General features: G+C 48.2%; 2 protein-coding genes across 2 annotated transcripts in view; one reads left to right on the plus strand and one right to left on the minus strand.

The window, feature by feature from the left end:
• The window catches only part of LOC119439527 (uncharacterized), a 394,460-nt gene that overhangs the window by 285,024 nt on the left and 83,951 nt on the right, over nt 1–25,485 (plus strand).
• LOC125942633 (uncharacterized) lies at nt 8,156–23,245 on the minus strand. Its single transcript, XM_049660850.1, has 4 exons — nt 23,076–23,245; nt 13,864–13,944; nt 10,460–10,602; nt 8,156–8,276 (listed from the first exon to the last, which is right to left on the minus strand). The coding sequence occupies exons 1-4, from the start codon at nt 23,229–23,231 to the stop codon at nt 8,156–8,158; spliced, it is 501 nt and encodes a 166-aa protein (XP_049516807.1). The 5' UTR covers nt 23,232–23,245.

A 25,485-nucleotide genomic window follows, 5' to 3' on the forward strand; every position in this document is an offset into this window, starting at 1 on the left:
AATCTGCGGTAACCGAAGAGCAACCCGAATGAAGGTTTCTGTGCTTGCTTTCTAGATGTACGGAAACGGCATCAGCTGTGCATAGATGGGACGTTTTGACAAGACTTAGACTGATTAGTTTGCAAGCGGAATAAATTATTAACAGTGAAGCTGTTTAAGCTGGAGGTAGCCCGGTGGTGTACGCCTGAAATGTGGGCCGATCCTGGAGGTTGTGAAGAAAAGGTCCAAGCGCAATGGCACATACTCCTCTGAACTATCGAAACTGTTAAAGCTCGAGGACGGTCCTTTGAGTGTACGCCACCAAACCTCGGCCTGGCGATGACGTCACCATTGTCGCCTAGCAACACTTCGCCCCAGCTGCGCCGACCGTGCCGAGCCTCGCCACAGCTGCGTGAGCCGTGGCGTCATCGCGCGCACCGCAGCGCTTCGCGTTAGCTTTGCCGAGCCATGACGTCACCGCTCTGTGCGGAGTGGTTGCCGCGGCTGCGCGGAGGCAGAGCTAAGCTGTGACGTTACTGCGCCGAACCACAGGATATGCAGCTCAGTGTCGCTGCCACAGCGACACAAAAACCCCGACGTCTCCGCGCTGAGCCTATCGCCGCGAAGATGGGGCGGCCGAAGAAGAGCGTCACTCCCGAAGAAGAGGAAGCATGGCGCGAAAGCCGCCGCCATGCTCTTCTAGAGCGAGTGAGGCGACTTCGGTCCGATCCCGGGTGTCGCGCCGCCGAAGCGGTGGCGAAGCGTCGGCGATTCGCAGAAGATCCGGAGTTACGAGCCCGCGAAACCAAACAAAGGCGTTTGAGCGTCCAGAAGCGTCCAGATACTTTAATGACCGAGTGTTCGTTGCTTCTTGGGCTGTCGATGATTCCGGGGGGATCTTGTGCGAACGTGGCCGAGTCTCTAAGCATAACCTCGCAAAAACTTGGCCGAATCGAGATAAAGCTATGTGGGGTCGCCAGCTTCGCTGTTTGCCCAGTCTTCGCACCACTAGGGTGAAGCTGACCCTATTTTTTTTACGAGCTCAGTCCTGGAACTTTTTATTGCGATAGCAATTATATGGACACTTCAACCGGATTTCTGCCGTCGGCGTCGCCGTCGCCGTCGCCGTCGCCGTAGCCGTCGCCGTCGCCGTCGCCGTCGCCGTCGCCGTCGTCGTCGCCGTCGCCGTCGCCGTGAGGTTCCGTATAGATAAAATCTTCACCGCGCGCCGTATGCCCGAGCGCAAGCGTGCTGGGACGCACGCTATCACGGAGAGCGAACGCACTTAATCCCCCACGCGCAAGCAACGAAGCGGGAAGCCAGCGCCGGAGGGAGGGGGGGGGGTACTTCTACTGTGCCAACAACCGCGCTCGTCGCTCGGCCGCACGGTCTCTTATCTCTCCCGCGCGCAAGCAAGGAAGCGGGAAGCCAGCGCCGGAGGAAGCGGGGGGGGGGGGGCGCACTTTTCTTCTGCCATCAACCGCGCTCGTCGCTCGCCGCACCGTCTCTTATCTCCACACGGCTCTGACCTTTATGAGCCGTGCATTCGCGGCTCAGTTCCTGTTGAAGCGATAGACCGCACGTACCTTCGCCCGCACCGGCGTATGCTTCCTGCCAGCGTTTTGACAGTCGTTGTCTGCAGTCATTCAGTGTGATCTCTTCATGTTTGTTTGTGCGCGCTCACACCACGCTTGTTGCTTCAGTTAGTAATAGTCGGGTCACATTTTCCAACGCACGCTACACATGTAATGCTGCCCGGATCGGCAGTGCAGCGCTACAGGTGTGTCCCTTCGCACGCGCGCTGCCCACGGGAAGCGCTTCTCATCAACACCACCGTTTCACACGCGCCTTCTCGTGGTCATCGAGTCTCTCTTCATGTCGGTCTACTTACGCCGCAGCACACCTGCTTACTTAATCAGCTCATGTTTACTACAATTCATATTGTTACCAAAGCCGCTCACCTTACTTCGTATGACATTGCTGTGTTGCTATCGCATTCATTGCTTCGCCCTTAGGGCGAAACTGTGACATTTTTTTTTTATAATGGCTGTGCTTTAAGCCCTTACTACATCTTGTGAAAAAAAAATTGACAAATTGTTGTTTATGCCAGAAGTTCCCGAGTATCAATTTTTGAAAAAAACGCATAGCTATGATTTCATGAACTGTAACTTTCATGTGTCGCATATCATACAATATACGTTTATGGACATATTTTATAACCCTACAGAAATAGGTTCGAATTGAAGAAAACCGTCGTAAAATATTACAACCATTGAAAACTTCAAACTTTGTTGTAAAAAACGTAGTGTATTTTTCGTAGGTCGAGCTAGGGCAAATTTTTATGATTGTGATGACGTCATCTTTGATAGACAAAATTATCCAAATTGACCAAATTCAACATCTGAGGCGAATGCCTTAGTGCACTTCTTCTTATGTGAATGTTTTACTGAGTCGGCTTTAGGATCTTGACGCAGGCTGACAGAATGCCTTCTTTCTATTTCTCCGAAAGTGAGCGAGAGTGATTTATTTGCAGCAAAAAGAATCATGTGCGGTTAGCTTCCCAGCAGAGGGCTAGCATTTGTGCACCTTCGATCCTAGAGATCATTGTTGATAACCTTGTCTTTAGTTCTTGAAACACTTAAGTGCCGAAATTTTCATTTCCTGTCATATTCACCCCTATATGTTCTAAAACCAGTATATCCTGTAAAAACGGTATATTTTGGTACCAAATTTTTTTCTCGCAGCAAAAGAAATGCTCTCTTTCGCAAACAACCCATAACTGCAGCTGTAACATAAGCTACAACAATGAATGCTCTTGTCATAGAACCACAAGGATATCTTTTATGCTGAAAACATCACGGTAGGCTGATAAAGAGCAAACGAATTACCTGCCTTTTTTTTCTGAGCTGCTTTCAAGTGTAAGATTTATAACCTGCTTACAACCAAGTGAAAGATAACCCATTTATGAACTTGCGCATTGTATTAACAGCTGCCTGCATTCTTATTTAAAGAGGAAAATAACTCCAACTTATTCCCAGGGTTACAGTCGCTATGAATTTCATTGGTAGAGATCACATATCCAGGCTAAGTATGTGTTCATTTCCTTTGTGCCGATTCTATTAGGTTAAAGAAAGTCGTTCTACATGTATATCACATACAAGATACACCATGCAAGAAGGGGTTATATCGATGCCACGCCGACACATACCTGCACCGTGCATGGACTGCAGCATGACTGGAGACTAAGGATCCTCTTGGGCCCCTGTGCTGTAGTATGCATGCAGCTGAAGAACACTTGCCAAGCTTAATACCCTTATTCGACGCTTGCATTTGCATGCCCGAGTTTAGAGTACACGCGTTGAAGTGACCTTCATTTCTCGCTGTGCTTTGTTTTCTACGTTGCTGTTTCGGCCCATCTAAAAAGAATTCACGCAAAGGGTTGCAATGTCAGCGGTTATTGCTACGAAGCACCCAGCACCACATCCTTGAGAGGGACGTACCTGAAAATTCTTACTGCGATCGCAATTATACGGACACTCTAGGCCGTTTTCGCCGTCGCCGCGATGCCGCCATGTGCGAGGCGCACGCGTGGTCCGCAGAGCTCACTCGGCCTGCGGGCCGTGTGTTTGTGGTCACGTGATCTTCTATGGGTGCGGCCATGAGGCGATGGAAAGCATGCGAGGCCTGACCGAGAGTTCTGGATGCTTCGTACATGTTGCCGTCCCGCGCACCCGGTATTAGACGTCTTGTACGTGATGCAGTGCGCTCTGCCCTCGTGGCCATGTTTGGAGATAGCGCGAGGGGCGGGGAAGGCTGGCGGCTCCATCCATGCAGTCTTCCAGCGCGCCCAGTGTTACAGGTCACGTGATGGGCTGAGATTTCGACATGCGGCACACTTCAAATGGTGAAGGGAGAGTCAGCACGGAGCATTCGCTTCGGGACAAGCACGCACGCACTTCATCACGCCAGCGATGTGAATGCGAGTGCTCGCGGTAATCGAGTGAAATCAGCTCATGTCTGTGTGGGCGCATAGCAACACACTTTATAGTAGTTAAGGCGCATGCTTACTGCAATTCACAGTGCCCTTAAAACTACGGGCCTAATACCCCTGTGACATGGCACCTGTAGTGTCATTTGCAGTAAATGACATTCATATCGAATGTCATTGCGGTCTTGCGTTCCCAGTCTACACGGGTAAGCAAAATGGCATTCGCAATTGATTGGCAATGTTTATCGGCAGGCTGCTATGATAACGAAACTTTACAAATCGTGCTTCTTGTTTACATATTTTCACTATATTGTTAGCAATACAATGGTAAACATTTGATGGTTACTAGAAAATGTATTACATTTTGTTTTAACTTAACATTTTTTTAAATTTTTTGCCAAGCCCCTGTCGTCGAGATTACACAAGTCGCGCGTGAACGAGTTCGGGAAACTCATTCAATGGGCGAATGCCATTAGCTGTCAGTGTCATTCACTATGCCCTTGTAGAAGCAGCAAAAATGGCGTTAACGCGTTATCTCATTCGCTGCGGATGACATTACCAGTGCTGTGTGACAGGGATATTACTAGCTTGGTGCATTATTCTAATATTTTGCTCAGTGGCTATGGTGTTGGGCTGCTGAGCACGAGGTCGCGGGATGGAATCCCGGCCGCGGCGGCCGCATTTCGATGGAGGCGAAATGCGAAAACACCCGTGTACTTAGATTTAGGTGCACGTTAAAGAACCCCAGGTGGTCCAAATTTCCGGAGTCTCCCACTACGGCGTGCCTCATAATCAGAACTGGTTTTGGCACGTAAAACCCCATAATAAAAATAGTCTAATATTTTTCTTTCACAATCAGTGATGTGCCTTTCGGGTGAAACTTATTTGTTTCAGCCCTATGCAATGGTATTCCCACGGATGGCAACATAGTTTCAAGCAGAGAAGTCCCCAAACCGTTACGACTGGGAAAAGATAACATATTTGGACAAGAATGCTGGCTTGAATACATGAATGAATCTTACGTCAATCTAATTCTAGATAAATGTGATACCATCGCTTTTTTATTATTAATAAATTTTATGAAAATGCTATCTGCAGGAACGCAGATAGGCTCCTTTCCCCGCCTATCGGCAAAAGGTGCAGCCGTTCTATCCGAAGTACACGATAGCAGTCCCGTCGTTCTAGGATTGCGCCCACTATCCGGTGTGTCCCTTGCATGGGAGTCAAAATGTCTGAGTAAATTGCACTAATATTCACTGTTGTAAATACCGTAATTATTGTAACTAGGCCCTCTGTACGCTTTTTACTTCCCACTTTGTGCTTTCTCCAATTCTGTTCCCTATTCACTGTACCACTCACCTTTCTGACCAATGTGCAGTTGTCAAGCAATCGCCAGCAAAATTGTTTTTAGTTCTTCCAACAAATGTACTCGCTTTGTCCACAATCAGACGCGGGCTGACGCGGACGCGTAGTAAGCCGCACCTTTCGCCTATTTGTTTTTTGGCGCGACGGCGAAGATGTTTTGTTGGTGTACACGGGAGAGGGGATCGCCTCTATGACGAGCCCCGCCTCCCTTCGGACCACCACTATATAGCCACGATGAAGGGACCCCAAGCCAGCTTGCTGCTGAAGGACGGTGCAGTTAGCAAGTTTTGCAAGGCGAGACCGCTTCCGTACGCGCTCCGCGACAAAGTGGCAAAAGAGGTGGATCGGCTAGAGAGAGAGAAAGATAGGTTTAATTGAAGAAAGGCAGAGAGGTCGGCTTGAGCGTTAGTTTGCTCTGGCCTGCTACTCTACACTGGGGAAGGGGGGAGGGGATAAAAAGAGCGATGAATGATGATGATAAGATTAGGAGGTGCGTATGTACATGTCCATCCCATTGAGGTCATACTAGAGCCGTGCATGAAGTCCAGTGGCTTGAAGGAAAGCTAAAGTCGCTTCGATGACCACAGCTGCGCTGTTGGCGTCAGGCCAAGGACCTAAGATAATCTCGTGAGACATTGGTCTTTTAGTCACTCGCTGAATAGCAGAAATGAGGCTCTGCTGTTCTCGCGCGTACGCTGGGCATAATATCGGCTAGAGTCACTAGGCATAATATCGCCCATAAATTATTCGGACTTGGCAACCCCCATAGTACCAGTGCTTAAAAAAAAGACGGCACAGTCCGGATTTGCGGGGATCTTAAGGCCACCTTGAATCATGCTTGTGCACTTGAACAGTATCCTCTTCCGGTGATCGAAGACATGTTCGCGTCGTTAAGCGGTCGTGAAGTTTTTAGTACACTCGACCTGAAAGATGCCTACAACCAGGTGCCACTAGACGACGCTTCACGCAAGCTGTGCGTGATTAAAACGCACCAAGGGCTCTTTTGTTACAACAGGCTGCGGTTCGGCTTTTCCTCTGCTCCTGCGATATTTCAAAGGAAGATGGATACCATTCTAGCGGGCCTGCCTGGAGTTCAGGCATACTTAGATGATGTGCTTGTGTCTGAAAAGGCGGCAGACAACGGAGCTCGGCTGAAAACAGTGTTCCAGCGACAAGGTCGATGCACATAGGTCGCGAAGCTTCGGGCGAAAAGCGGTTCAGAACCAATTGTCACCGACATCAGCAAGGGTGGTTATGGGAGCAGCGATTGAAGCGCGACTATGTTTGGGGGGAATAAACACTGGAAAAAAAAAGCGTGTTTAAATTAAAGCGAGACGCAGTTAGATTCATTCAACGAAAATAAAATTCCTAATTCATTTTATATATGCATGGCGAGAAAAGATACAACTGTATTTTACTACATCATTATCAATAAATACCCTTTATCAGGGCCCACCGTGATTGCGCCCATCGGTAGCGGCGGTTGTTGACGCCGCTATCACTTGCAATGCCACGCAACTCTTGGAGTGCGTGGAAAGGCGCGCTCGTAAAGTTCACCTGTTACAATACACCCCCTCACATGTGTTGTGTTGCATGTCGACGTTTGTCTGAATTAGGTGACGTGGGTAGTTTTATTGTTTCTTAACCTGTGCAGTCAAAAGTAGTGAGTTGCGACCATCAGATACTTCTTTACTTTAGTTGTTTCGTGCAACAGCGCTAGCCGACGGGCTTGGCGTCCGACGAAAGGACGAGCACTCTACGCAATCTACGCCCAAAGTGTTCGTCGGCCTCCTAAGAAAGTATGTTCTGTGCAGCGAAGCGATTTCGACACCCGTACGGCTGATCTTTTCCGGCATCACTTTTCGCGCTGAAAACTCGGAACGCCCATGAAGTCGAATGGCGGGGCATTTGAATATACAGATCTAATGGCAGGCCTCCGAAAACAAATTTCGCGCCTATGAGAACAAAATGACGTCACTTCTGTTTTTGACGGATATGACGTCAAATTATTTTTTCTTCCACCGGAAGTGTTCCCTCCTCACACAGATGGCGCTAAGCCCCATGAACCGCCGGTAAGCAACCATGTTTTGAACGTATGGGCTTCTATGGAAGCTTCGCTACCAGGTATATCTACCTTGGCAGCGATTTCGAGAGCACGGCGTAAAGCTGCGATATGACAAATGCAATTTCAGCCAGCTGTCGGTTACTTATCTGGGACAACGTATCGATCGTCTCGAGACGGTCTTCACCCGACAGGAAAGAACGTGGAAGCTATCGTGAAAGCACCGAGCCTTCGTAACGCGAGCGAGCTGCGTTCGTTTGACGGAATGCTAACATTTATTCAAGGTTTTTGCCGAACATGTCAACCGTGTTGTCCCCGTTGTATCAGTTACTGGAGAATGCGTGATGGCAGTGGAAACACCCCCAGGAAACTGCGTTCGTCAAGGCGAAACAGTGTCTCAAGGATGCCGAAGTGCTTGCCCATTTTGACCCCTTAAAGGAGCTGAAACTAGAGTGCGACGCTTCCCCGCACGGCATTGGCGCAGTACTGTTTCACACGGTAGGCAGCGCCCACAGACCGATCGGATTCCGTTCAAGGACTCTCACGAAAGCCGAACGGAATTACTCATAACTGGAGCGTGAGGCACTGGCGCTAGTTTTGGTGTCACGAGATTCCGAGACTATCTTTTGGGCCGTGAATTCACCTTGGTTACAGACCATCATGCTCTCCTTGGATTGCTAAGGCCCGACCGCCCGACACCCTCTATGGCTGCAGCCCGCATTCAGCGTTGGGCACTATCTCGGAGGATATCGTTACAAACTTCAGTACACTCCCGGAAGGCAACTGCTGAACTGGGACGCCATCAGCAGGCTTCCGCTGCAATCACTCGGTCCCAGTATGGAGCCCCAAGAGCCGCAAGAGTACGTTTTTTCTTTGGAAAACCTGGAGGAAGGCACAGTCACGACACGAGAGCTGAAGGACCTTACAGCCGTCGACTCGACACTAGATCGCGTCAAGCATTACGTGCTACATGGTTGGCCTAGAAGCCCGAAAGGCCTTGAGCCGCGCCTCGCGGTATTTTTTGACCGTCGACTTGAGTTGTCCCTGGCACATGAGTTAATTTATTGGGGCCATCGAGTGGTTATACCCGCTGGTGCGCGAAAAAATTTGCGGCAGCTGCTGCAGGAAGCTCACCAAGGGTCTTCGCCGATGAAATACATTGCGCGATTGTTGGTTTGGTGGCCAGGGCTAGATCGAGAGATTGAGGAAATGTCGGCTCAGTGCAAGTATTGCATTGACAATTTGCCCATACCGCCAGCCGCTCCACCGGCAAGCTGGCCACAAACGTTTGAGAAGTGGTCGCGCATCCACGTGGATTTTGCCGGACCGATAGAAGGCAAGATAGTGCTTGTGCTAATCGATTCGCACACCAACTGGATAGAAGCGCTTCCTCTGAAGCAATCTACCGCGACAGCTACAATCCACTGTTTGCGGGACATATTCAGCCGATTTCGCGTGCCCAGAACGATAGTTTCCGATAACGGAACACAATTCACTAGTCGTGAATTTGCAACATTGGTCGAGAACAACATGTCGCACGTTGGGACCGCCCCCTTCCACCCGCAATATATGGGGCTGCCGAAAGAGCAGTCCGAACGGTGAAAGATGGTCTTCGGAAGCTGAGGGAAGGCAAATTGGAGCACAAACTTGGGCGTCTACTGCTCAATTACAGAAGGACGCCCCAGAAAAGCAGGAAGTCGCCACCAGAGATGCTTCTAGGATACCAGATTAAATCGCGCCTGGATACCTGTTTCCCGAACGGTAGTAGAGACGCACCGTTTGACAGTCAGGAGTGGCTGCCCCAACTAAAGAGCAGTGTGCACGTTCGCAACTATGGGACAGAAGAAAAATGGATACCAGGACATGTGACATCTACATCTGGGACCCGAATGGTTACAGTAGAAACACCTGGAGCAATTGTCCGGCGGCACGTGGACCAGGTACGTCTTCGGCCTACAGAAACAGTCACCCGACACTGCGGAATACGCGCGCCCGGGTGGCGCTACATTCAGGCCAGAGGAATCCGCGTCACGGCTCGATGGGAGACCGGAATCGTTGCTTTGCTTCCTGTAGTTGGGGATCATCATGTTGACGGCGCCTTCCCGGCACTTCCGTCATCCGGAGCAGTAGTGCCAAGTGAACCCACTCTAGTCCTACGACGCTCGACGAGGAAACCATTCGACCGATTTTAGGAGGAAGAAGTGTTTTATCGGCCGCTGTGTCATAGTGCGGGCTACACACTGCGCAAGCGTCAAGTTTTCTTTCTACCTCGCTATGTCCCCTTTTCATTTCCTCTCCTGGATTACTATATAACCACCCTACAGTTAACAATAAACGTTGGTTTTTTCCTGTCTGGTTCCCGGGCGTGTACGTATACGTTCCGTTCCTGCCGTGGCCTATCGGCCGCGGCTATGTTACATATGTCTTCTATGTTTTTTTCATTAAGGGTGAGCGAGTTTATCTGGTCATACTTGTTCCTATAGTAATTCTGCTCATCTTAACCTTCTGCCAATTCATCTCGACTTTTATTCCGGCTTGTAATAAAATGACGAAAGGCTTGGTTGCCCTTCAACTCATTAAGGCCTTCCAATTTACGGCATTCATTTCAGCAGCGGTGGCAAGTGATATCGGTCTTTTAAAAAACGAAGTCTTCGGAGAAATTGTTGCAGAAATATTTTCGAGGCGGGCGAATATTTCGGTGTCGCGCAAGAGCTCTACAAGTCTTTTGCCGCATACATTGTTTAAACTTTGCAGTTGCTTTAGCATACTTAGAAATTAAATTCGGGTACGTTACTTGCGAACACCACTATATCTTTATGAAGCACGCCGTAATGGGGCATTTCGGATTACTTTTGACCACCTGAGGTTTTTTTTTAACGTGCACCGAATGCACGACACAATGGCAATTTTGCATATTGCTTGCACCGAAATGCGGCCGGGATTGGATCCCGCGATTTCGTGCTTAGCAGCGCAACCCCGTATACGCACTAAGCCACCACGGCAAGTTACAGCGTCCGTATCGCATTGTGGCGGGCTACGGTATGCTTTCAGACCGCGGGGCTCACCGTAGTCGAGGGCGACGAGCCTGTAGCTGTGGAAACGCGTGGGCGTCACCTTCTCCGCCTGGTTGTGCGGTGGAGACGGCAGCACGACCAGGACCAGAGCGCACACGGCGTTGAACAGCGCAGAGTGCCACGCCGAGCCGATTCTGGGTGTGCCGGTCGTCGGGAGAGAAGGAAAGACGTCCGCGTCAATGCAACGCGCCACGAGACGAGGTCTAAGCGGTCAGAGCGATTACGTCTTAAATGAACTATTGTTTGGGCTAGTTAGATTTACATGAGCCCATAGTATGGCAGATGCGCGAAAAATGAAAAAAAAAAGAAGAACGCCGACGAAGAAGTTCGAACAAGACGAAGTGATCAACAGTGGCTGAACAAGGGGACTTGACTTGGTCAGCCCTGACCAACACAAGTCCTCTTGTCGAAATGTTAGCTCCAGCCTGAGACGTCCCTTGTTCAAACACTTCATCGCTGACGAAGAATGGAACACGTACTAATGCCCTCGTATTTATTACTTTCTAAACATTATTGCCTTAAAGACTCCAATTCGGGTCTGCTAGCCCTATTGCAAAACCCATTATCCAGTGCCCAGTGCCATGCCTGATTATGGGCCCAGTGTCGCGCGCTGGATACTGGGACGCTGGCAAGGCGCGGCATACTGGGAGGCGCTGGGCGCGGGGTACTGGTGCGAAATGCAGCTCTAGAGCGAGAAATACGTGGTGCCTGGCTACCTTATATATTTTTTCGAATACAGAAAGAAACAGAGAACGTTGTAATGCAATAAAAAAAGGAAAAAAAATTAACAAAGAAAAGTCTTCGAGGATTCGAACCTCCGACCTACGGATCCTAATCCCCGTATCTGACCACTACACCACGCCGATCCATGATTACCAGTTCATATTTTGCCATGTCAACGCGTAAACAAAGTTTTGTAGCTTTGCACAGACGTCTCGCACAGACATCGTAGATGCGATATCGCCTTCAACTAAAACTTACGCCTCTATCAGCACGAAAAAGTTGTCCGTATTGCATAGTATGCCTGGAAGTGCTGCAACACTGATTTGCTTTTGCGATTGGTATATTAACAACGAAAAAAGCCTTAAATGAACCGCCGACCCGGAATGTTGCACGGGCCGTTACTGCCGATTTTGACAGCCGTTTCTTATACTTCGCGCAAATGTAATGCAACATTTCCATAGCTCGACAATGCTTTTCAATCGACACGTATGTTTAGGCACATATCTCCGTAAGAGAAGCGGTCGGTTAATGCGGCTGACAGCCTTCGGCAATAGCACATAGGTATGTTTATAACGTCATATCGGCGCTCATCGCTTGTTATGCTGACACTGTACACACGAAAGAATGGTCTGTTTAAAAACACCGATGGGAAAGGTGAACTACAGAGTGATTTATCCTCGTTAGACTTGTTGATTCCACAGCCCAGGCGGGCCGATAGAGTGCAGACGAATTCGGCGGGTACGTACGGTAGGCTTAACCTTCGGTTGAAGCGAACGATCTCGGTGTGGGTACCGGGCGGATGCGAAAATGTTTGTATTTGAGCTTCAGAACCTTTTAACTATTATTTTTAGTACAGCATGGAAAGATGGAAACGCACGAATCACCGCAGCTTTGTTGTCGGTGCGATAATATCAATCAGCGGCAGGCTTTCTGCAGGTCCGTTCGAAGGCGTCTGAACGGCTGCTTGGTTTCGTGTCGACTGTACAACACTGCGACAACTCGCAGTCATCGATTGCGTACAAACTACTAGAAAACGAGGCGTTATCTGCGTTTGCGTAATTTCGTTCAGGAATACAGCTATCCGCACAGTCAAAAGGGAAATGTACAAAGCGAAAGTGATCTCAAGTGTCGCATATGCATGGGCTAGCATCACGCACCTTTATTCCAAGCTGCAACACCGCCGACACGAAATACACATTTATGATACCAACCATTAGCGCTATATTTAGGACAGGAGTCTGTTTTTTGGACAGGAGATGCCCATAAAATTGTATCAAGCGTTTAATATTCAACAGCGCCAATACTCCGCCAGTGGGGCACAAACGAAACTAGTGCAGTCTCCAGTACGAGCCAGCGAACTCCAGCGCGTGTACAGCGCCCACCAGTGCGCGCCAGCGTCATAGCAGTGAAACCAGCGTCTCGTCCAGTGTGACCCAGCACATCTCCAGCGATCTCACCAGTGTCGCAGTGACTCCCAGTGAATTCCCAGTGTGCGCCAGCGTCCCCAGTGCCACCCAGTGTCAAAAAACGCGCTGGTTTCACACTGGAAGGCACTCGAAGACGCTGGTTTTTGCAATAGGGAGGGTAGGGAAACAGAGAAGAGGGTAAAAGTCCAAGCTTAAGATGTGAATGTCGGCAAGGACGAGTCTGTCGTGCCCACAATGATTAAAAAAGCCCTTACATCCAAGAGAATGATTACATCAACACTTATTCAGTTCACGTACTTGTGACCCTGATCATTTCAAGTGGTTTTGTTAATGAAATTGAATCACACTTCAGTGCAGCAAACATTTGACTGCTTCAGGTTAGGGGTTCAGTGTCAAGTCCCGCTTAATATACATTTACTCTAACTAAATACCGGATAACCGATATTGTAGTTGACATTAAGTGGAAAAAATGGAGCGGGGCTGGCCATGTAATGCGTAGGATGGATAAACGGTGGACCATTAGAGTTGCAGAATGGATACCAAGAGAAGGGGAGTGCAGTCGAGGACGGCAGAAAACTAGGGGGTAATGAAGTTACTAAATTTGCAGGCGCAAGTTGGAATCAGCTAGCGCAAGACAGGGGTAATTGGAGATCACAGGGAGAGGCGTTCGTCCTGCAGTGGACATAAATATAGACTGATGATGATGAGTAACTATTCCGGTAGTACACTTTAATTGGACACGAAACACACGCTGAGCGTCGCCGATACATGTTATGGATTAGACACCCGCGCACGGCAATATACAACGCGCTACGATAGCGCGTGAAGGAAATAGCGTCCCCGGCGTCTACTATAAGCAGCGCCGCATGCTGGTGGCGCGGCTGTCGCAAAGCTCACTGCGTATGCCATACCGACGTCAGGGCCGGTATAATGTAAGGATTCCTCTCGCTCGATTCTATTCCTTTCTAATCCATCGTTGCCGACTGGGCGATCCCGACGATAATAACGTAGGCCATACGTGGCCTCAGAGGTTGCAACGACAGGGACACCGTTGCGATCTCTGCGGCCACGCGTTGGCAGAACGTTGATCGAACCGCTGACGAGACGCGAGAAGGAATAGCACAGGAATGAAATCGTTACATTATCCCCGGCCCTGGTTGCCGACATGCTGTAATACTTCATGCTCAGTTATAAAAAAGAATAAAAGCCGATATGAGCGAAGAAGGAAATGCCAAGCCCCCTTACCAGGTTGACGTACTCTTGCGGTTCACGACATTCAATTCGCTGCGTCAACGCCGTGGCAATTGCGCAACCGAGAGGAATATTCTGGAAGAAATGTTGCATGCGTGACATGATTGGGGATGTGCAGAATAGCGTCTGAGCGTGGTTCAATACCGGGTGTTCAAGTCTCTTTAGCCAAACATTAAAGAAGTAATAGTGACACACTTCGTAAACGAACGCGATGAGCGGCACATGTAGTTCGCAGTTTCCTTGAGAGATATTTCTTGTGCGCTTAATTAACTGAACAATTAAGATCAGTTTTGTAAATAAATTTGACGTTTATTTTGGGGCACAAGCTGTATTTAGGAAAACTGTAGACCACACTGAAAAATACCTCATGTATCCAAACACCCTGTGCCACGTCGTCTGGGAATGCGGCAGACCCCCTAACCCCTGCCCCGCACATAGCAGTGGGAAACACAGCTCACCAGCCTCAACGATATGATGACCGTCGTCAGCTGGTAAACAGGGAAATACAGGCGGCCAGGCCACATGGCTTCTAGGACTGAGGGGGAACACCCCCAAGGAAGGCGACCAAACAACTTAGTCGGCTCTCAATAAAGTTCCATCATCCTAATGCAGTCGTTTACGCAACCCACAAAAGAAGACCATGCACATTTCATCGGTGCCCTTTTCGTCAACCCGTGTGTTCGTGTCCTTTACGCGTGCTTTTAAAATCGTGAATCTCCTACAATTCACTGAATTTTTTTTTTACTTTGAATGAACAATTTCTTAATCTGGTCCCTGGATTGTAAAGCTTTTAAGCGCATTTTTCTCAACAAATTGCATGCCGGGGGCAAAGAAGTGACCAGACCAAAAAACAAGCAAGCCAGGTCAGCAACCGCGTTGTAAAGATGAAGATTTCTGCCGAGTGTTTCACGTAACTTGAACCAAACTTCGAGAATACATAAAGTGCTACATATGAATAAGACCAACCGTATATTGTACATAGCCGTCGAGTTACTCAGACTATTAAATTGCCATTAGTTAATTAGCTATGTTTATGAATATTTTTGAATATACGTTTTAGGGCTTAGTCGTACTTGAAAAGTTGTTGAGCGTGCTCAGAAGCATCCAATGAAGTTGGGTGTGCGAGTGTAATGAAATTTAATTCTGAGGTGTACTTGCCAAAAAATGCGCATGCGCGTATGAAGACCGGGAAAACAAAAGAACAGAATGACATCATGGATAGTCACCCACAGTTTATAGCTCTCATAAGTCCCCCCGTAAAAACAGATAATTTGACTACTCCAATCGACCCTCGGTACCCTCTGTGCATGCATGAGACACGTGAGCTGTCTTGGGTACGTCACACGAATGCAAATACTCTCGTACTTAGGCTTGTTTTCGTTCATTGTTATTTTTCTGTCTTGTCGATCCTCGCCTTGTTCTCCCCATGTATCGTGTTACCGCACTCATAACGAACCTTTACCACCTAGACCAGTTGTCAGTTCAATTGTGTGGTATTTAAAGCGCCGAAGAATGTAAAAAAATTATTCACTGACACAAATTTTTAAATGGTTAAGCATTTCAATGGTTACTCAACCATAAAACTGTCCGCGCGTGAAACGAGTGGTATCTAACTATCCTTACTGCAACAAATGGACCAAGATCGCATTTCTCCATTAAAGTAAAGCATTCTTTCATTTACTCCCCGCGGTGTGGTTCGGTTGGTTCCTAGAAGTTGTTTCGCATTCGGCGATAGAACGACCGCCGCTAGTCCAGAAACGGACCAGCACTGAATCCTCTTTATTTTGGTGAAACACGCTTCCTTGTACATTTCCTGACCAATCACATACGAGCAAGCATAAATGAAAAAGCAAGCATCGGCGAGTGCGGCAATCTTATCTGAAGTTGAAAGCGTCAACTAAAGGGAGGCGCTGTAGACATAATATCGAGAAAAGCGGGCCTATCCCTGAGAGAGTGTACCTAAAGCTGGGCCGATCGCGGAGACCATGTAATCCGCGCCAGCGTTGGTCGCGTGGTGGGGGATATCTGCATTTTGTCGTCCTGCCATGAAAGCGTGCACATGTTCGCTATGCTGCAAAATGTGGTGGAGAACGTGCGCGTTTCCGCAAAGCCAAATGAGACGCAAGTTGTGGGACAGGACACGACCGTGAAAAGTTCATTGTGCGTACTTGAGAAACGTTGGTTCCAACGAGCCTTGCATTTATTTGCCTTCATGAAAAATCAGCACGAGCCACGCATCACACAACATTAGGTGCTTATCTGCAATAAGGTCGCCACTCTTCTACCTTGATATCAGTATCATATCAATCACGGCGTGGCTCGAGCGGTGTGCTGATGGGTACATACATGTTTGTGCGAAGGGTTGCGACGATACTTATTTGTTACGCACCGTTTATTAACGACTGCGTGTTTTGATTGTCTCTTGTTCCAAACAGTGTTGCTGCTCTGTCCACGAAAAGAGAAAGGGTAAGATGACGTTTTACCGTGACAAAGAGAAAATGAAAAAGAAAGGCGGACGCAGGCACAAAATTTCCGTTACGCACGATTCGCACATCTGCGTAGAAGTAACGTGACGTATCGCAGACTGCACATCAGGAAACGCAGAAATTTCCTATTGCTCAAAAATCGGCACAAATAGACCTGCTGGTGGCATGGATTAGTAGTAAGGGAAGATGGCCTATCGAGCTTCATTAGAAGAACGAATACACATTGTGCGCTTACCTCAGCGGGAAATTTGCCGCCGAACCAATACGAGATTCACAGATGCGGAGAGCAGTGGGCGTCCAAGGGCCACGACTGAGGATGAGGACCACCTGATTACTGCCGCAGTCGTGGATGATCCCTCTCAAAGTGCGGAGGATATCCGCAAAGCGCTCTCGCTCACGGTTTCGTCCGACACAATGAGAAATCTGAATGAGCTTGGGCTACACTGTTTCATAGCAGCTCAGAAGCTCAGCCTCTCAGACAAGCAGCTGTTGGAAAGCCTTAAGTTCGTTATAAAAGATTGTGCTGCAGAAGAATGGGTCGGGGTCATCTTCACGGATGAATCGTGTTTGGCGTCCACTAAAGTGCAGGTAAGTTTATATATTTATGCATAATTTATGCGTGAAGATAATTGCAAAACAGCCAATCGCTCTGCAACACAGATAAGTGTCACGTTAAACTGCCCAGCCTTTTCTGTAGTGGTGGAATGTTTACAACACTGATTAAACTGTTCTTTCATAATTGATTATTCTGAAGCTGGAAATGTGATTTTCCACGGTGCTATGATGCGCGAAATGCCTCCGCTTACTACTCATGTATGTTGTGCTTACATATGACAGCGTTCTTGAGGTACCTACATGTGTTGTTTTCAATAAATCTCATACGTTCAGGATATCTAGGCAGCATTTTTCTGTATGTGCGATCGAAACCTACAATTATTAGCAAATAACGTTGGCGGGTTGACGACAAATAAACTATGAAAATAGGTTTGTAAAATTCACTCCTAACAGACGGCAATACAGGCAATGCGTTATGCAAAATTCATGGCGCAATGCGCGAGATATATGTGCGACGCAAAGGCAGTATGACGATACCGCGAACTGAGAATAAGCCTGCAGTATAAAGGCACCGAGCCGGGCGATTCCGCGCGTTTTTCTTTTTTGGCGGCGCTACCCCGTTGACAGCGCTTCTGCCGGCCAAAGCAGTTGTTACAGTCGCGGCGATAAACAAGGAGAGAAAATGCGAGGCAGGCACGTCATTGGCCCCGCGCATGCACAGATTTGGCCTATCCCTTTGTAGGTTCATGTATATTTTTCACACGATAATATAAAATGCGGCGGTGGTATATGCATTAGAGCCGCAAAGAAATACTATAAATCAAATTTCATCAAAATCAAGCCAAAAGTTTATTTAAAAGAAAGTGGGACATATATGTCCCGCTGACCCATGAGCGACTTTTCAAATGTGGGAAAACATTGTCCCACCGACTCTTCAAGGCATCCTCTTGCGATTACTTCGCCGCGTTTTTTGCATAAAATGGCCCAAAACATGTGGCGCAGAGGGGCACTTCACAAGTTGTGCAGAGGAACTTTGTGCGCACCTCATTCCCAGCAGTAGAACACCACGTATACACCAGCGCCTCTTGGGAACCTCCATAGGGTTGTGGTCTGTTCCCGCAAACCTCACCTCATCGCATACGCCAACCATTTTCTGGCCATTTTTTTTGTCCTTTCTTTTGCTGTCGATAGGGCCGAGTACTGGTGCTGTCCCTGGATTTCTGCCCATTTATCAAGAGACGGCCGAGAACGAGGCGGAAATACATGTAGGAAATGTCATTGCTTGCTGCGAGTTGAATAGATGCATTTACAACTGCTGCATCAAAAAGAAAATAGAAAATCCTATACCATGATTTCTTTGAGCGTCTGTCGGTGCGGTAGGAATTTCTCTTTTGATCAAACTTGTCCACAGCATTCATCCAGCAGTTGTAATCAGCAATTGAATTTGGGCATGTGAGACCGATGGATGGTCCATTGGACAGTTAATTTGCGTGACACCACCTCAGTGTCTTCCGTATAGTGAAAATTCGACAGCACATGGACGTTTTTTGTGTCACGCCACTGATAAGCTGTAACTGGGCCTTTCGATCTCTATATGTTGTCGCCCTTCTTCGGGCAGATCTTGCCTGTTTACCCGCACAGTCCCCACTGCAAGGATTCTCTTCCTGGCAAGGCCTTGCATTGGTCTCGTAGACGTGAAATAATTATCAAAATAAACTTGACCTGCAGGCTGTATGTTGCTGGAAAGCGGGACGACTACGTGTTCACCCAGACCCAGGTCCGATTTGCGTTCTTCGTAAACTTGAAATTCTGACAGGTACCCGGTCTTAGAATCTGCCCTACACCACACATTGTAGCCCCTGTTTATGGGCTTGAGAGGCAAATATTGCTTCATGGTGGACCTGTCTTAGAAGGGAATCATGCTTTCATCTATAGCTTGGTGGGGAGAGGGAGTACACTCAGCTCGAAAAGATTTGTTGAGGGCGTCGTTGAGCGGACGTACCTTGACAAGCCTATCATAGCCCTCATCCCCTCGTTTTTCTTTTCCTTGCTCCTGTCATTTATGTGCAGGCTGTTCATGATAGTCTGATATCGCCTGAATGTCCTCACTCGCGATATTTCGGGGCTATGAAACAAGCCGTCACGGCTCCAGTAGTGATAGAGATGGTGCCTTGGAGAGACACTCATCAGTAAAAGCATACCAAAGTATGCCTTTAGTTCCTCCATGTTCAGAACTGACCCCTTAATTGCGTCTGTACTTTCGGGCACCCTCGCGATTTGTGCGCCCTATTATGACATCGAGAAGGTCATCGGTGAAATAGAGAGCAAATGCTTCAGCTGCATGTGTTGGCACTTTTGAAGAAAATTGCGGATCCCATATCTTGGGGCTTCTAACAATGTTCGAAGGCTCCGAAGTACTCCACAAACTAGGCTCAACTTCCTCTGCTTCGGACTTGTCGCTACCTTCATCCCGCAGCTCGGAGGTGTCAGCTGGTCGCTTAGATTTTCTTTTTTTTTCTCTGCAGCATTTTCCGCTTCCTGGCTGGCTGTGTATCGATGTCGTCGCTCTCCTGGCTGATTTCCGCCGGCGCAATCTCAGGCACGAAATCAGAGTTACTACTTTCGGCCTCATCGCCACTGGACTCAGAGTTACCGGGAAGCAACACTCCAATTGCTAGTAGGCGCAGCGTTTGACCGCTGGCTCTACGCTGCGCCGCTCGCGCGTACCGCGTTTCTAGGTGGTTTCTTTTGCCGAGGGCGCTCGAACGCAATCATATGGTTCGCATGAATGCAACCCTTGGAAGCGTGGCTGTATGGCTGGGTGGTTACGGTGCTCTTTTTGGGATCATGCGTTCGCTGGTTCGAATCTCACCCGGGCTAGAATTTCTTTCTTAATATCACGCTTTTCTTTTTTTCCTCTCGGTTTGCCAGCGCGGTCGCTTGAACCCCGGTGTCACGGCGGCAGCCGTGGTGCCGGGCACCGACGCGAAGCGGCGGTCGTTGGGGTGGGCGGAGCGCAGCGTAGCAACACCCCAAATAAAAAAATACAGCTCCAGTCAGGTAGACTGCTCCCTCCCTGATAGTGAGATTATATTTGGATCATCAAAACAGTGATGCGTTTATAATACCACCGATCCCAACAGCAGGCTTGTCACCACCAGCCCAGCGTTTTCTCCGTGAACGCCTCCTCCGTTCCAACGGTGGCGGCTACAAACATGGTACGCGCGAGCGACGCAGCGTGGCGCCAGCGGTCAAACGCTGTACCTACTAGAAATTGGAAATACGCTACCGGGAAGGCTAAAGAAGAATTCCAAGGCCTCTTCGGGCGTAAGCGAGGTCCCTGCAATGCATTAAAGGGTACGAAATCAAGAAAAAAAATATTTCTTTGCACCATTTACAAAAAGTAGGCTCAGTGAAAAACTTGGCAATTATGCCTATGACTGTGCTTCCATACGTTTATAGCTCGAGCTACTGCACAAATTTATGCAAACACATGATGATTGGAATCTAGAATGATCACTCTAAATGACCACACAAAAAGAAACTTACCTGGCATCTTGAACGGCAGCTTTTTTTGCGCTGAACGAGAGGAAAATTCAGAAGCTTTCTTATAAAACAATACAAAGTTCAACTGATTTAGGCACTACTGCCACCTGTCGAAGTAAAACAATTTTCCAGGAACTTACAATGAATTACGTTAGATGGCAGCACTTTACCGTTGAGCTGCCTGCAACGTGTGTTTGCAGAGAAATTTTTTTCTGCACTAGGAAAAGTGGGACGTATGTGTCCCGCTGACGCACAAAGGGCTATTTCAAACTGTAGATGTCGCTCGTTCAGTCCCGAGCGCGACACTCCGTTATTCTAGACATGAGTGTTAACCTCTGTACTTAGATTTAGGTGCACGTTAAAGAATCCCAGGTGGTCCAAATTATTCCGGAGTCCCCCACTACGGAGTGCCTCAATCAGATCATGGTTTGGCACGTAAAACCCCATAAAAATGATGCAATAATTTGTGGTACTACGTCTAGAAGCAAGACGTAGAGAGCGGCGCGCTCGGAGCCCTGCCAGAACAAATCAACTATTTTCTTCGCGATATCATCACTCGCGCGCTTCCACAGCAGTTGCAGAAGTGGCACCTTGCACTGGTGCGCGCGTGGTTGAAGCGAGCGAATGAGCAGGTTGGCAGAATAAAAAGGACGCGCGAGCGCAGTACGCGCTCTCGAACTGAGGCGCGCAGCAGTCAGAAGGCGCTGCGATGCAATTCAGTCTATTCAGTCTAGGGTGCCCAGCGCCACAGCATCGAGGCGCCCTAATTCAGTCGCCACTCTCGTGGTCTCTAGAATTTTGCACTCGACTGTACATAAAGCACGTATTGTGAGCGCATTGCTCGAAAAACTTGCTGTGCGCCAGCTTTAGTGGCTTCCATGTGGCGCCGACCTGAAACCTGTAGAAAATGTAGTCATGCTGAAACGCCTGGCGACATGAGTCAACCGCGGCCGCACGTCGGATGCGTTGTGGCAGGCAATCGCACAAGAATGGGAGACCCTGCGTTCTCGACCGGATATTACAAACTCTCTCTACGAGTCGATGCCAGCACGCAATAATAACGTTGTCGAAACCGGCGGACATTTCACATCGTACTGGAGCTTTTCCACAAGCCCCAGTGAATTTATGTATAGGCTTTATGAATACATTTGTACAGAGAGTCATTGCACCAGATTATTCCTGATTTTTCAAACGGTAGCCACTCTCGTAGCGTAGTGGTTCGGGCCTTGCTCTGCTAAACCCGGCACCATGTGATCAAATCACGGCTGCCGCTGTCTCATTTCGATAGGGGCGAAATGCGAAAATGCCCGTGTGCTGTCAATTTATCCGGAGGTGTGCCATGTGATGGTGTGGCACATGACGTGGTTTTTAGCCTAGGGTTTATTTTGTTCTCTAACATTGCCGCAGCACTCATGGTAACGCTCGCTGCAAAACATTAAAGTGCGATAAGAATAAATGGTCAAAGCAGCAAAGGACATCTGTAAATGACAAAAAAAATAACCATCGTAACAACCCGTAAATCAAATTGATGCCAGCCGAAGGGCACGCGACTGTTAAGCTATATTGATATACTGCTCTCGATACAGAAGCACGTAGCCATGGCTGCTGAAGAGCGCGTCGCGTTAAAAAGAGATAGAAAATATTTGTGCTGAGTGAGAAAATGGAGAACTCATCGATTAAGGGAGCGATTCATCTAGGGCGTATAGCGTTGCTGTCGATTCCAGCTGACGTAGCCGAAGTGTCGCGAAGAGGTTGTTGGCCACGCGCTCACGTGGTCCGTAAACTTTTAGGGACGACTGTAACCCCTCTACTCCGTACGTTGTAGCATAGCTTCGCTTTAGTTGTCTGGCTGCCTAAGTGTTGTCGATGTCACTGCCCATCCCCGCTGTGTTTACCGCCCCCATCGTAATGCAGCCACAGCGTCGAGGAACTGAAACCCCAACCTTATGGTCAGCAATAACAGTTCTTTATCTACCTGCATTGCTTCTGAATCCAGACGATAACGCTTCACATGATGCTTTTATTGAGCGGCGACTAAATCAATCAATCTCAGACGCCATTCGCAGACTTTCATCAGGCACCCTGATTATTCGTCGCGATCACGGTATTTGTTCGAACTTGTATTTTAATATTACTGCCTGAATGGACCTAGACCACGGTGTAAGATATATACTCTTTAGGTGGGGACACTTCTCCGCTTGCTTGCTAGACGCGATCGACCAGATAAAGTAGCAAGGGCGCGCGTCTTTCGGGGCGGTGACGGCAGCGGATACCTATCGGCGGAACGACGCAACTTCAGTTTGAACGCAGGCGAGAGCGTGCGCCGACAAGGAACACGCGCATGCCCTCTCCCCGGTGACCTACTTTCGTGCGTCACTCAATCATTTCGGATTTACCGCGAACCGCCGGTTGCTATAACAACGGGGGATTAAACCAATAAAAAGCTTTCTGTGTTGAAGTTGCATCGTACTGCCGATAGGTATCCGCTGCCGTCACCGGGCCGATCGGCGCGCGCCTTTGCTACTTTATCTGGTCGATCGAATCTGGAGAGTGTGCTCACCTAAAGAGTATATATCTTACACCGTGACCTAGACTGAACAGGCCTCAAGCGCTGCTCACCGTTACGCCTAGCAGGAGGTTGAGGCCGAAGTCGAAGCCATCCTCTTGGCTCAACCTGAGCAGCAGTGCGAACATGCACTGGAGGACGCCCGCCACACCTTGCATCAGTCCGGACGTGCACCTGAAGCAAGCAACCGCATTACACGAGCACGCCATGGCTGTTCCCGTACAGCACTGAGCTCATCCCGACAACAACCCCCGGAAGGCGAGTGCAAGTTTCGGTTTCAAAGAACATGTGCGCTCCTGGCGGTTGTCGAACATCATAAGTTATTCCTTCCATTTCTTTTTTTTTTCAATTTTAAATCGGGCGATTCGCGGGGAGTGCTTGTCTTCGTGCGTCCGTCGAGCTTACCTCGGCTCACCCTCGCCACTCGATCGGTCATCTGCTTCGGTTGTCGTGTCAAGTATGAAGATGGGAAAGATAACACAGATAAGCTTGATCAGGCGTGCAAGGAACGGCAGACGCAGGAAACTAGGCCAACCAAGCATTATAGACGAAGATGGCAAAATTGGGCCATCAGATGTGTTGGGCGGCTGTGCGGTGTTCTAACACCGCGATTTCCAGTTCTTCGAAGTTTTTCAGGTTTCCTAATGACAACAGGTTAGCACAAGTATTTCACTCTATTTTCCACGCAGGTATTCGTTTTGCATGAGTGATCATGTTCCGTGCAAGTCTGAGTAGACTGACATAAGAGCAGTGTCACTCGACTCATTCGTCATGACGGCAGCCCATGTTCTGCCGGTGAAATACTTGTAATGAAGGGCTTGAGTGCGTGTTTGTTGGGTTTTACATTTTGTTCAATCTTTACTTCGTCGACATGCACAGGCAAGGTTAAAGTAAGAAAAAAAAAGAAAGACACAGCCATCATGTTAAATAATTTTCCCATTGGTTAGTATCTTCTGGAATCTATGTTCTCTTATTATGTGCAAATTTCACTAATGAATGAAAATTGCTTCTGCAGATTGACACTTTCGCTCTGCGTGGAGGTCAGTCTTGTTGCAGTACAAAATGTGTGAACAAAAAGAAAAACGTTTGACTTTTACAAGTGTTCAGTTTTGGGAGACTGAGAATTCCGCCATGTTTAGTTGATCTACTTCACAACACACGAACAAAATTAACGAATAATGAGGCAAGGAAGGTATTTTTCTTTATGCTAGCCCCCACTGTAACAACAGACAGGTTAAACCGTCGCCCTAAACTTAACCACAAGTCAGGAATTTTAAAGCGACTGCTTTCACGAAATGACAAATCTGTAATGTTTTAAGAGCTAATATTGGTCGTTAGCGACGTTTGCTGTATAAATATTTCTCATTATAAGGTAAAATACCACATGAACGAACGTCAGTTAAACGAACTATTCAGTTGTAGGAACGTTTTTAAATCCCCCGCCGAAGCCCCGTAGGACCCAATGCTAACGCATTTCAGTTTAACGAAATATAGTGCAGAGCACATTTCAGTTCTGCAAAGATAATTGGGGACACCGTCCAATGGCTCCCACGTCATATTGATCACAAGTACAACCGCACTTTCTGTAGCATAGCTTTACCGTGGCCTTCGCAATAAGTTCCGCCAGCGGCGCGCCACTGGCGCCCATCGCGGAGGCCATTATTTTACGCTGATAACGGCGCCTCATACCACGTGACGAACAGTCGGACACCTTCAGCTTTAAACTGAATTGCCTGAATACATACAATGACAGCTGATAAACTGATGACAGCACTGAACCCGGTGGCTGAAAGGAATTGTCTGAAAGACTGGGTACAGACAGCGCTTTGCCTTTTGAGGACTATGTCACCTGTGGCTATCGCGTTTAGACATACGCGACTCTGTCCATAGAAGAGATCGTAGCGAGCGTCCTACCTTAGGAAGAAGAAGTAACCCTCGTAGAGAAAGCACCAAGAATTTCTGCTAAAGAAACACTGATGTACTTGGAAAAAGTGAAGTCCTTCGTTGCCCAGCAGAGTGTTGTGCCGGAGAAGGTTAATGAGAGCTTGGACACAGTGACTCAGTTGATGACCACTGCAGTCCGAAAGGCACAAGTGCAGCAAAAAATTATTGCCTTCTTGAAAACATGCTAAATAAGCAGAAATTCACACTCAAATCAGCAGCATATCAAATAAAAGGGTTCAAAACAGCTGATGTTTTCTTTAGCTCCTAGTAACAAGTGGCAACATAGCTATTTCAGTTCAGCGAACTGTCACTTTAACGAACTTTTTTATGGGTCCCTTGGAGCTCGTTGATTCAAAAAATGAATAGAAGCTTGCAAGGTAAACACGGTTGAAAGAAAGCGCTCCCAAAACACGGCACACTTCAGCGGGTTCTGCTCCGCAATTATGCCAATGTCTCCATTCCGCCAATTAACACAGCCCGCACGCATGCGAAGTGGCAAAGGAGGGCGTACGTGGCAAC

Source organism: Dermacentor silvarum, chromosome 1 (genome assembly GCF_013339745.2).
Source record: "Dermacentor silvarum isolate Dsil-2018 chromosome 1, BIME_Dsil_1.4, whole genome shotgun sequence".
NCBI classification, from domain to species: Eukaryota; Metazoa; Arthropoda; class Arachnida; order Ixodida; family Ixodidae; genus Dermacentor; species Dermacentor silvarum.